A 13057-nucleotide genomic window follows, 5' to 3' on the forward strand; every position below is an offset into this window, starting at 1 on the left:
GTGTCCTCGGCCCAGTACCACCAGTGCCAGCACCACGCATCAGGCCTACAGTGCGCCTCGCCTGTCCAGCGCTGTCGGAGCCCTCCTCCTCTCCAGCGTTGTCGGAGTCTAGCGCTGTTAGAGCCTTCCTTCTCTACAGCGCTGCCGGAGTCTCCCGCCTGTTCAGAACTGCCAGTTTGCAAAGAGCTGCCAGTTAGCATAGAGCTGCCAGTTAGCATAGAGCTGCCAGTTAGCATAGAGCTGCCAGTTAGCATAGAGCTGCCAGTTAGCATAGAGCTGCCAGTCTGCAAGGAGCTGCCAGTCTGCAAGGAGCTGCCAGTCTGCATAGAGCTGCCAGTCTGCAAGGAGCTGCCAGTCTGCAAGGAGCCGCCAGAGCTGCCAGTCTGCAAGGAGCTGCCAGTCTGCAAGGAGCCGCCAGAGCCGCCAGTCAGTATGGAGCAGCCAGGGCCGCCAGTCAGCATGGAGCAGCCAGGGCCGCCAGTCAGCATGGAGCAGCCAGTCAGCATGGAGCAGCCAGTCAGCATGGAGCAGCCAGAGCTGCCAGTCAGCATGGAGCAGCCAGTCAGCATGGAGCAGCCAGGGCCGCCAGTCAGCATGGAGCAGCCAGGGCCGCCAGTCAGCATGGAGCAGCCAGGGCCGCCAGTCAGCATGGAGCAGCCAGTCAGCATGGAGCAGCCAGTCAGCATGGAGCAGCCAGTCAGCATGGAGCAGCCAGAGCAGCCAGTCAGCATGGAGCAGCCAGAGCTGCCAGTCAGCATGGAGCAGCCAGTCAGCATGGAGCAGCCAGAGCTGCCAGTCAGCATGGAGCAGCCAGTCAGCATGGAGCAGCCAGAGCTGCCAGTCATCATGGAGCAGCCAGTCAGCATGGAGCAGCCAGAGCTGCCAGTCGACCAGACTCTCCCAGATCTGCCAGTCGACCAGACTCTTCCAGATCTGCCAGTTGACCAGACTCTTCCAGATCTGCCAGTTGACCAGACTCTTCCAGATCTGCCAGTTGACCAGACTCTTCCAGATCTGCCAGTCGTCCAGACTCTTCCAGATCTGCCAGTCGACCAGACTCTTCCAGATCTGCCAGTCGACCAGACTCTTCCAGATCTGCCAGTCGACCAGACTCTTCCAGATCTGCCAGTCGACCAGACTCTTCCAGATCTGCCAGTCGACCAGACTCTTCCAGATCTGCCAGTCGACCAGACTCTTCCAGATCTGCCAGTCGACCAGACTCTTCCAGATCTGCCAGTCGACCAGACTCTTCCAGATCTGCCAGTCGTCCAGATTCTCCCAGATCCGCCAGTCGTCCAGATTCTCCCAGATCCGCCAGTCGACCAGATTCTCCCAGATCCGCCAGTCGACCAGATTCTCCCAGATCTGCCAGTCGACCAGATTCTCCCAGATCTGCCAGTCGACCAGATTCTCCCAGATCCGCCAGTCGACCAGATTCTCCCAGATCCGCCAGTCGACCAGATTCTCCCAGATCCGCCAGTCGACCAGATTCTTCCAGATCTGCTAGTCGACCAGGATCTGCTGAAACCGCCAGCCAGCCAGGTTCTGGTAGTTTCTACTACCTGCCTGGGCTTCTTCTCAGTGCTGAGCTTCTTCTCAGTGCTGAGCTTCCTCTCAGTGCTGAGCTACCCATCTGTCCCGAGTTACCTCTGTCCCGAGCTGTCCCTCTGTCCCATGTTATCATTGTGGTGGGTAACCTATTTAGGGACGTTTAGGAGGGGGATTAAAACTGTCATGGAGTGGGGTCCACGTCCAGCGCCAGAGCCGCCACCGCGGACAGATGCCCACCCAGACCCTCCCCTATAGGTTCAGGTTTTGCGGCCGGAGTCCGCACCTTGGGGGGGGGGGTACTGTCACGCCCTGACCATAGTTTACTTTGTATTTTCTATGTTTTGATTGGTCAGGGTGTGATCTGAGTGGGCATTCTATGTTACATGTCTAGTTTGTCTAGTTCTATGTTCGGCCTGATATGGTTCTCAATCAGAGGCAGGTGTTCGTCATTGTCTCTGATTGGGAACCATATTTAGGTAGCCTGGGTTTCACTGTGTGTTTGTGGGTGATTGTTCCTGTCCTTAGTGTTAGTTTGCACCAGTTTAGGCTGTTTCGGTTTTCATTACATTTATTATTTTGCACTGTTTGTATTTAGATTCGTGTTGCTATAGTCACAATAAACATGGATCGTAATCTACACGCCGCATTTTGGTCCGACTCTCCTTCTCATAAAGAAAACCGTTACAGTAGTAAATGAAGGTTAGATATTATTTTAAAAAAAGGGAGCAAAGAAAAGCTACCGACAATTCCCATGATGCTCTAGGCTATTTACAGTATATATAGTCACTGAATACTACAATTCCTCACGCATCCACATAGACCTTATGGAGGGCTTCATTAAGCTTTAAAAATACATGTTTAGCTTAATGTGGGACCCAATATTCTCAACACTTTCAACTAAGGTGTCTCTAGAACATGACATGTTGAATTATCTATAAATATTGGCCTACTACTGACAACCTCAAATCTCTTCCTAAGATGTTATTCCATAATGGTCTCGGGTAGATCCGGTGGCATGCAAATGGCTTTGTCAAGCACCCCACATAAAACAAGATGGATTCCCTAAATCAAGATGGTGAACCAGGCTCCTCTCATCTCCATTAGAGAGCAAACACCTGCTCCATCCTCCTAACCAGCAATTAGGGGGCTAACGAGCGGTTGGGACTGCATACCTGATCACCAATCTTAATAACATCCACGCCCTCCGACGTGCACTGGCAGTTAATTCACCCAAGCCCATCCTCGCACTGCTATAATCTGTTTGATTTTTCAAGGTATTTTTGACCCTGAGAAGACTGTGTTTAACATAATGCCTCTACCTCATTGCCAGCAATGATTGTGCATGGCGTGCTCAGCCCGGTACCAAAACAGAGGATGTGTGTGTGACTGTCTATTTGTGTGCATGCATTCAAGTGCGTGCATCTAGGTCTGTGCAGGCAGGTGCGGCAGAAAACCATCTGCCCTGGTTTGTTTTGTATGCTTCCACTAATCTCACTTACGTGAACCACCAGGGGCCTAGTTGGAGAAAACACTGCTCAATTTCCCTAATCAATGAAAGTCCCTCAAAGCCATGACACAGCACAATCGATGTCTGCGTTTACAGAAGACCAGCAGATGTTGTTCCATTATTCTGGTTCGTCGAATGAGATTCCATCCCCGTTTGTTTGACACTGTCAGGCTCAGGGAAGGTATCGAGTCGACGCCAGTGCACGGTTCAACAGTTGCCCATGTAAATTACCAGTCAAAAGTTTGGACACACCTACTCATTCCATACATTGTAGAATAATAGTGAAGACATGATTACATATGTGTTATTTCATAGTTTTGATGTATTCACCAGTATTGTACAATGTACAATGTTGTAGGTGTGTCCAAACTTTTGACTGGTACTGCACACACATACAATCATGTAGACACTTGTGTGCATATAAACATGTGTGCACAGTGTGCATACACACACAAACCCACAGGCATCTATAATTCATTGATTTCTTAGTCAGTGCATATAAAACAATAAGTGGCCCATGTGGCTCTGTAGGTAGAGCATGGCGCTTGCAACGTCAGGGTTGTGGGTTTGATTCCCACGGGGGGGGTGACCAGTACAAAAATGTATGCACTCACTACTGTAAGTCGCTCTGTTTGGGGTTTTAGGCTGGGTTTCTGTACAGCACTTTGAGATATCAGCTGATCTACGAAGGGCTATATAAATACATTTGATTTGATTTTTGATTTGATAAGCGCATCCTCTAAATGACTCAAATATAGAATTTGCTAAACGCCAACTGATATTCAAATGCTGTGCACACTTATACATGCTCCATAGTCACTTTCATCCACTGGAAAATGCTCAATCAAACAACCCATATGTATTGAAGTGAGTTCAGACATGCCGCAAAATATTTGAAACAATCAAATTCATGTTGCCTGACAGATGTGATACTACCACAGACAATGTAGGACAGCATCTGTAAGCTGTAGGAACCTTCTGCGGTGGGAAGCACGCATGTCAACTCATCCGGTAGCTCTTAAGGTAGAACAGATTCTGATGACATTTTACCGACGAGCCGGGACATCAAATCCACACTGGAGCTCAAGAAATAGTTGTGGAGGCCCTACAAATTGGGACACACATGCTTTATGCATCATGAAGAGTCATAACACCCCCCCCCCCTGTGAGTCTTGCCTGTCAGGGGAGTACTGGTGGACGGCGGGTTTTGACTTGCTTTGGTTAAAATGAGATCACTTTTGGCTCTTAACCATATCTACTTATTACACAAAAATGTGGAAGTCGGATTTACATTTCTGGGGGGAAAAAAAATCTTTGGGGCATTGAGAGGAAATTACTTGATGGTGGCTTTGAGCGAGTGCATAGCCACTGACAGTTATAACACCGCGAAAGCTGTGAGTATATGCTAGAATGACATAATCAGGTTATTGTGGTGTTGTGAACAAGTATATTGCTATAGATGATTATATATGGCTCCCTTTATTTCATCTAAGAAAACAACTTAAACGTATTGTATAGTCGGTCGTCTTGTTGGCGTCTCCAGTAGTGAAAACATACGTGACATTTCCTTCAAGCAAAAAACCTGATATCTTGTTTGACATTTATATGTAGACCATTACCTATTCAACCATGACCAACCGAGGATCTTATAATATAGTATGCATTACATACAGTATTTATACAGTTTCTTCTTTGGAGTGTTGTTTTACCATCAAAAACTATCACGACACAAACACAGAGGCATGAAGACAGCATTAACAAGCAAAACATGCTGGGAAACGGTGGCTATGTGAATCGGTTGCAGGGGTGGGGGTTGGCGGGAGAATTAGGACATTGGGATGTGGTTAAGACAAAGTGAGATGAGCAACAACTTGGATAAAAAAAATGGCAACTAGCAATAGTTGCATCTACACCAATACATTTTTTTCTTTTTTATTATTTATCAAGGCAAGTTAAGAACACATTCTTATTTACAATGCCGGTCTAGGAACAGTCGGTTAACTGCCTTGTTCAGGGGCAGAACGACATATTTTTACCTTGTCAGCTCGGGGATTCGATCTCACAACCTTTCGGTTACTGGCCCAACGCTTTAACCACTAGGCTACCTGCTGCCCCGAGTGGTATGTTTAGATCCAAGTTTTCAGACACAATTTTACAAGATCAAAGTTTACTTGGCAGGCCCAACATTGAGCAACAAATGCCTTCACAGCCAGGACTATCATTAGCACAAAGCATGACATTATGGCGGGGCAACAAGTCACAAATCATGGTTACACCAAAACACAGCACCATGGCGAATGGGAAGGGTAGGCAGCTGGGTGAAAGATAAGAGTCAAAATACCTGCACGTAAAACCGGCAAGAGCGCTCTCTTTTCTGCAGCTGCAAACCACCAGAAAAAATAACCATTAGCAAAGGGTTGACACGACATACAAGTTCCATTAGTATGAAATAAAGTGTGAAAAGAGAGAAAATAAATATATAACAAAAAGTCACCTCTTGACTTTGGCTAATTAAGACTTTCTCATTTTACATAAACTGTGTGAAAAACGGCATGCACATTAATTATTCCCTCTCATAGAAAACATCACAAAGAATCTTAGTCAATTAGAGCAGAAACAAGCCACACAGCCCAAGTGGGGATTGTGGCTGAGACATTGTTCAGCTTTCAAGTTGGAGTTTCAAGGTTACCGCTTGTACCTGTGGGTAAGTGGAGGGGAAAAAAGGAACTAAAGAAGAACTATTTAACTTGGAAACCTTGTCCCAGCAGGAGTAAAGCTAAACCTGAAGGAGTTTCGCATACCTGGGACTGATGTTAGCAGGTCAATACAGAATGTAGAGATTTCGAATTAGCACTGGAGTACTGACAGCTAGCTAGACTAGCACGTAGCATTGGGCTGGGAACAGACTAAATAAACAGAAGCCTACTTTGTTAGCCTAGCCTAGCTGTAGCGCGTAGCATAGAGGGAATGCTGATGCGCTCCTGGTTTTCTGTGATGGGTGGCGTCCTCCTCATAAAGGAAAGCTCTCACTCCGTCACATCAGTCAGCCCATTTTCCTGGAAATGGTCCCGTTAGTGCCTTTCGCATGACACTTTGATCATAAAAGTGCCACAGATCTTGGTGTTTGCCAACTCAATCGGCTCCTTGTCTGCCGGCGGAGAAGCATTGTGCTCACTATCAAAGGGATCTTTAATTCTGTTAGCTCTTAGCAGATTGTGTCAAAATGATTGAACTCAGAGGTAAACACACGTGCGAGAGAGAGAGAGGTGGAGCACCAGTGCTAGGGTCTGCTATGCCAGCCGGGATTAAAGGGGAAAGGATGTAGGACAGAGCGGAGAGGATAACCTTGAATAGTATAGAGAGAGAGTGTTAGGGGAGATTTGTCATAAATCCTTGGTGTACTAGGTAGTTAGTGTATTTATCTAAGAGATAATGATATAATAATATTCTCCCAGTAGTAGCTTTCCTTGTTCTAGACATTATCTTTTTTGGCATCATCATAAAAAAAAATACATGAAAATGTTTTGTCATTTAGCAGACACTCTTATCCAGAGCAATTTACAGAGGAAATTAGGGTTAAGTGCCATGCTCAAGGGCACATTGGCATTTTGTTTTTACCTAGTCGGCTCAGAGATTCAAACCAACAACCTTTCGGTTACCTGCCCAACGATCTTAACCACTAGGCTGCCCCTGTAGTCTAGGCTAATGTTTATTTTTTACATACTGTATATTCATAGAACATTGGCTCCAGTTTTACGACAAGATTATAACAATAAAAATCAAGGATCCTCTCCCATAAAACGTAGTTTGAATTGTAACTGTTCTTAACTTTTAATTTTCAAGATGGCTACCTCGTAAAAGCCATAGATAAAGAGATCAGAAGTGCAAGCCGTCAGATTTCTCCTCAGCCCGTTGGCTATCACCATCGCCTCGCTCTCCAAGGAGGGAATGACACTTAAATCTCAATGGAGGCATCTGGCTGCATGCGGCAATTAAATAAAGTCTGTGAAAAAAAGCTATTGGGAAACAGGTGTTATTGTTCCACTACAAGTGAAGCCGCTAAAACAAATTAACGGCTGACATTTTGAATTTCACTGATGTTTGCTTTTCCATTGGTTGCGTCACATTGCCTGAGTGCCCCTATGTGTACCCAACTGTGAATTTGGGAATAATTGCATTAGGTTGGAGCTACAAAAAAACTCAGGCACTCTTGGGTTTAGAAAACAGCTATGTTTAATACATTTCCTCTGTCATTAGAAAGAAACGAGCATGGCATGAGAACCGCTTCAGACGTGCCTGGAATATCCGTATGACCTCTTTAAAAAGTCTACCTACTTTGGAATAATCCTACCCACGCGTTTGCTGTTATAATTAGTTATAACCCCAACTGACTTTTGGTAATATAAAGCAGAACAGCCTATGCGGTGAGGCTTTAAGATATCCCCCTGCGTTTGGCTGCTTGTAGATTATTTATTTTTTTGAGGCCCGGGAAGATCGCTAGATGCGAGAAATAATGCAGGAGATAATTTGGTATGACAGTGCTGTGGCCGGAGTACAGATCATTAAAACAATGCCCACTGTTCAGGTTTGACTGGCTTGAAATCCTTGTCTGGCCTCCACCGGTGAAAAAGAAAGTTTCAGAGATTGAAGGAAACAAAGAAAGGTGAATAAAGTCAGTTCTTCCTTCGGCTATGAATCAATTCTCATATATCTCCTCCTTTCTTCATCCTGTGTCCTTGGTGGACCATTGAGCTGAACAATCTGGATAGGCGAAGCGAAAGGTTGGAAACCCTACTGTTTATGTTGCTCCCGCCTGTCACAATCTGTCAAATCAACGAGTCCCGAAGGGAAGGAGACGAGGAAAGGAAATGACACAGCCATTGCTTTTCCCAGACTGGAGGTAGAAACCTACCTTGTTGAGGCTGCGGGCTGCACTATCTTTGCCTCCAGGGGTAAGGTTCCTCAGCTGCACGTCAAGTAGGTCCACAAGCTGACCCATGGCCTTGACTGTGTAGGTGATGTCCCCTGCCTGAAGGTTACTCTTAGTTTGCTCCGACAGCTCCCTGGCAATGATGGCTGCAGTCTCTCCTGCTTTGAGCTGGAAAAACAACATACACATATTTAACCAATCATGATGGCAGACACATATTCACATTGAACACATACACAGTATGCAATTAACCACTGACTATCATGCTATGTAGCTATAGTACCAACGGACTGGCCATAGGGCAGTTTGGGCAAATGCAGATGGGCTGCCCAAACATGAACCCAGTTGTCCCGGTCTAAATTGGAGGTTTGGCGCAGAATTATCACTATTTGGCTTAATAACGGGGTCCTCGAGGGGAAGAAAATAGGCCGGTGTATAATATGATTGGTTCAAATCTATAATATGAGGATTCAATATTTCATTCAATGTTGCTGAATGACCACCAATGACCATATACTATTTTATGCTATTTGATTTGATTTAAAGTGGCTTGAAACCAAATCCATTCCAGTCTCAAATTTGTGACAAAGTCAAACACTATTACATCATAAATAAATACAATCCTACAGTCATCCGTCTCCCTGTATCTAAACACATACTCTGCATTCAACTTATTATTTTCAATATACACATTTCAAACATGACAAACGGCATTATACAAAATGTTTGAAGTTAGAAAATAATGTTTAGCATGTACAGATTTCCTGATTATATCACTATCGCCTCCAATTGAATAGTGAGGAAATGAGGAAATGTTTAATTGAATGCACACAGGGGCTAATAGACTATCAGGAAACAATTGTGAAGTCAACTATCGAGACAAGTCTCCCCTAAAAGTCTTGGCAAAAAAAAAAACAACATTGATCATTCCAGTCTTTCACTTTGGCGGTCTTTAGGTATGAAATACGTTTTTTTTTCTGCTTTCCATCTATCCTCAATAATCCCCCCTCTCGAGCTCCGATTGTCTGGCCCAATCCCAAATCATCCCCTAAACCCCACGCCCTTATGCACCTGTGGAGATCAGAGATGATTTGACATTTGTAATCAATCTGATAATAGCTCGACCTTGCCTCACTAGGTGGAAGTTACACCATATTGCTTATACCAATCAACTTACCCCCCCCTTCTCTTTCTCTCTCAGTCTATTGTTGTATTGCATGTCGCAGCTCTTTATTTAGACTCCGGAGGAAGAGAAACAAATGTTTTCAAAGCACAACCACGAATCATTCCCTATGTACGCCACTTGGTTGGAGAGAGTACCTATTTACATTTTCTGAGGGAAACAATTTAATAAAACATCTCCTCAAGCCATGGATGAGACTGTCTCCGAAGAGTCTCCATTTGCCCACAAACTAGCAACCGCTTTGTAGTCGTCGTGTCTCTTGGTTTTTAAATTACAACATATAAATCTACCAAGCAGAGAGGCCTAATGATGTCTAGAGGAGTCTCATTTCATAGTGCAATGTGTTTCTGTGCTTTTAATTTATCTTGAATTAGATTACGAAAAAAATAACTTTGTGTTTCGCTTTTTTTGTTTCTACTACCCAGACATTTAATTGAATAACACCTGTTCCATTCAAATGGGAAATGTTTTCATTTGCAGGAGATTTGACTACCGTTCAGAATGAACATTTAATCTGGTCAAAATTAGAGTGCTAAACACAGTTTGAAGACATTTAAAATCTGGATATACAGTAAATTCAACAGGGACATTGAAGAGGTGAGGTTGGATCTGATTTGGAGCACGGTTCCGAAGGTCTGCTATTTTTCCTAAGGTCCCTCTATTTTTAGAACGCTTATAGCTTCCTGCATTCGATTAGCCTCGGGTTTAGTGAAGACCAAGAGAGAGCATTTGGGCTACATATATTTTGGGCCATGTTTAGGAGTCTAACCAAGTCAGACATCTGTGTTTAGTCGGCTGTGTTCACGGATGATGCACTTCTTTCCTCTGATATTTCATACATACAGTACAGTGCATTCGGAAAGTATTCACACCCATTGGCTTTTTCGCCATTTTGTTGTGTTACAGCCTTATTCTAAAATGGATTCAATTTTTTTTAAACCTCAATCTACAAACAATACCCCATAATGACAAAGCAATTATTTTTTTTGCAAATGTATAAATTTTAAAATAAATACCTTATTTACATAAGTATTCACACACATTGCTATGAGACTAAATTCAGCTCAGGTGCATCCTGTTTCCATTGATCATCCTTGAGCTGTTTCTACAACTTTATTGGACTACACCTGTTGTAAACTCAATTGATTGGACATTATTTTGAAAAAGGCACACACCTTTCTATATAACTTCCCACAGTTGACAGTGCATGTCAGAGCAAAAATCAAGCCATGAGGTCAAAGGAATTGTCCGTAGAGTTCCGAGACAGGATTGTGTCGAGGCACAGATCTGGGGAAGGGTACCAAAAAATGTCTGCAGCATTGAAAGTCCAAGAACACAGTGGCATCCATCATTCTTAAATGAAAGAAGTTTGGAACCACCAAGACTCTTCCTAGAGCTGGCCTCCCGACCAAACTGAGCAATCAGGGGAGAAGGGCCTTGGTCAGGGAGGTGAACAAGAACCCGAGTCACACTTACAGATCTCCAGAGTTCCTCTGTGGAGACGGGAGAACCTTCCAGAAGGACAACCATCTCTGCAGCACTCCACCAATCATGCCTTTATGGTAGAAGCCAGACGGAAGCCACTCCTCAGTAAAAGGCACATGACATCCCACTTGGAGTTTGCCAAAAGGCACCTGAAGACTCTCAGACCATGAGAAACAAGATTTTCAGGTCTGATGAAACCAAGATTGAACTCTTTGGCCTGAATGCCAAGTGTCACGTATGGAGGAAACTTAGACCATCTCTAGGGTGATGCACAGTGATGGAGGTATTATGCTGTGGGGATGTTTTTCAGTGGCAGGGACTGGGAGACTAGTCAGGATCGAGGGAAATATGAACGGAGCAAAGTACAGAATTCTTGATGAAAACCTGCTCCAGAGCACTCATGACCTCAGACTGGGGCAAAAGTTCACCTTCTAACAAGGCAACAACCCTAAGCACACAGCCAAGACAACGCAGAAGTGGCTTCGGGACAAGTCTCTGAATGTCCTTGAGTGGCCCAGCCAGGGCCCGGACTTGAACCCAATCAAACATCTCTGGAGAGACCTGAAAATAACTGTGCAGCAACGCTCCCCATCCAACCTGACAGAGCTTGAGAGGATCTGCAGAGAACAATGGGAGAAACTCCCAAAATACACGTGTACCAAGCTTGTAGCATCATACCCAAGAAGACTCAAGACCATAATCGCTGCCAAAGGTGATTCAACAAAGTACTGAGTAAAGGGTCTGAATACTTATGTAAATGTGATATTTCAGTTTTTTTTTTTTATATACATTTTCTAACATTTCTTAAACCTGTTTTTTCTTTCTCATTATGGGGTATTGTGTGTGTATTGATGACATAAAAATACATTTAAATCAATTTCAGAATAAGGCTGAGTGTCTGAATACTTTCCAAATGCACTGTAGGAGTCAAAGTCTGGGACTATGTCCCAAATTACACCCTATTCCCTATGTAGTGTACAACTTTTGAACAGATTTCGTAGGGCTCTGGTTAAAAGTAGTGTACTATAAAAGGAATTAATAGAAGCATTATGGAGAGACTGCGGTGTACAAGGCAAAGGGTCTCACATGATTTACTTGGCCATCCCTTGCAATCATTGCCTCTGTGTTTATTTGCAGATCCAATTACACCGGCTTAATTTGCCTTTCTTCGAGAACCCCGACCCTGTGTGGACAGTGTGTGGAGTGTAGAGAAGCACTCTTCTTCTTCTCTCCCCCTTCTCTTCCTCTCCGTTTCTCTCTCCATCTTAATAAGAACAGCTATGGCCAAAGTAAGAAAAAGTGAGGTCTGTCACCGCTATCTCAGCCTCCCCATCTCTATCCCAATCACTCCTTCTCTCTCAGCCTCTCTCCCTCCATTCCAGTCTCTTTCTCTCCGAGTTCATCTCTCTGCGTCTTTCTGTTAATGAGAAGAACCAGGGACAGTGGTGTGAAAATAAGCGCCAGACGGAATTCTGGGACGCCTGACAGGTTGATCTTCATTTAAATTCCCTGTCGCCACAGCGACAACGAGGGATGACAGGCACATCGCTCATGCCTAATTTGCGTAATAAAGATTAATAACACTTTTGTTAAAAATGTATCCATATTCCGATAGTCACTCCCACCAAGTATGTACATAGGGGAAAGGTGTATAGGTGTCAAGTTTTGTGCTGCTTTGCGTGCGAGATGCATTCTATAATAGACTAAGAATTTGAGTCAGGAAACAGAGAGCAACATTATGGTAGAGGATAGAACAGAAGAGTGGAATCATCTCCATATCGATATCAACATTCCCTCTTTACCTCCCTCCCTCTCTCTCTTTACCTCCCCCTCTCTCTCTCATCACCTCCCTCTCCCCCTTACCTCCCTCTCTCTTTTTACCTCTCCCTCCCTCTCTTTACCTCCCCCTCTCTTGCTCTTTACCTCCCCCTCTCTCACTCTTTACCTCCCCCTCTCTCTCGCTCTTTACCTCGCCCTCTCTCCCTCTCTCCCTACCCCTCTCTCTACTTCTCCCTCTCTCTACCCCTCTCGTTCTACCTCCCCCTCCCTCCCCCTCCCTCCCCCTCTACCCCCCTCTAACTCTCTATACCTCCCCCCCTCTCTCTCTACCTCCCCCTCTCTCTACCCCCATCTCTCTCACTCGCTCTCTCTCTACCTCCCTCTCGCTCTCTCCCTACCTCCCTCTCGCTCTCTCCCTACCTCTCACTCTCTCTTTACCTCTCACTCTCTCTTTACCTCGCTCTCTCTCTTTACCTCGCTCTCTCTCTTTACCTCGCTCTCTCTCTTTACCTCGCTCTCTCTACCCCCTCTCGCACTCTCTACCCCCCTCTCAATCTCGCTTTACCTCTCTCTCTATTTTACATCCCTCTGTCTTACCTCCCTCCCTCTCGCTCTCTCTCCC

The 13057-nt window shown here is 44.9% G+C and overlaps 1 protein-coding gene across 17 annotated transcripts in view; it reads right to left on the reverse strand.

The window, feature by feature from the left end:
• LOC110500600 (adhesion G protein-coupled receptor L3) overlaps positions 1-13057 on the reverse strand; it is a 490597-nt gene that overhangs the window by 91526 nt on the left and 386014 nt on the right. For 13 of the 17 annotated variants that reach the window (XM_090213301.1, XM_021578049.3, XM_090213309.1 and 10 more), the window contains 2 exons: positions 7971-8156; positions 5400-5438 (listed from right to left, as the gene is read on the reverse strand). In XM_090213301.1, the coding sequence (XP_090069427.1) occupies positions 5400-5438; positions 7971-8156 (225 nt within the window). The remainder of the gene's footprint in view (positions 1-5399; positions 5439-7970; positions 8157-13057) is intronic. The other 4 variants (XM_021578050.3, XM_090213306.1, XM_090213305.1 and 1 more) reach the window with 1 other exon arrangement.

Source organism: Oncorhynchus mykiss, chromosome 21 (assembly GCF_057628025.1).
Source record: "Oncorhynchus mykiss isolate SJ-2025 chromosome 21, ASM5762802v1, whole genome shotgun sequence".
In the NCBI taxonomy this organism is placed as follows: Eukaryota; Metazoa; Chordata; class Actinopteri; order Salmoniformes; family Salmonidae; genus Oncorhynchus; species Oncorhynchus mykiss.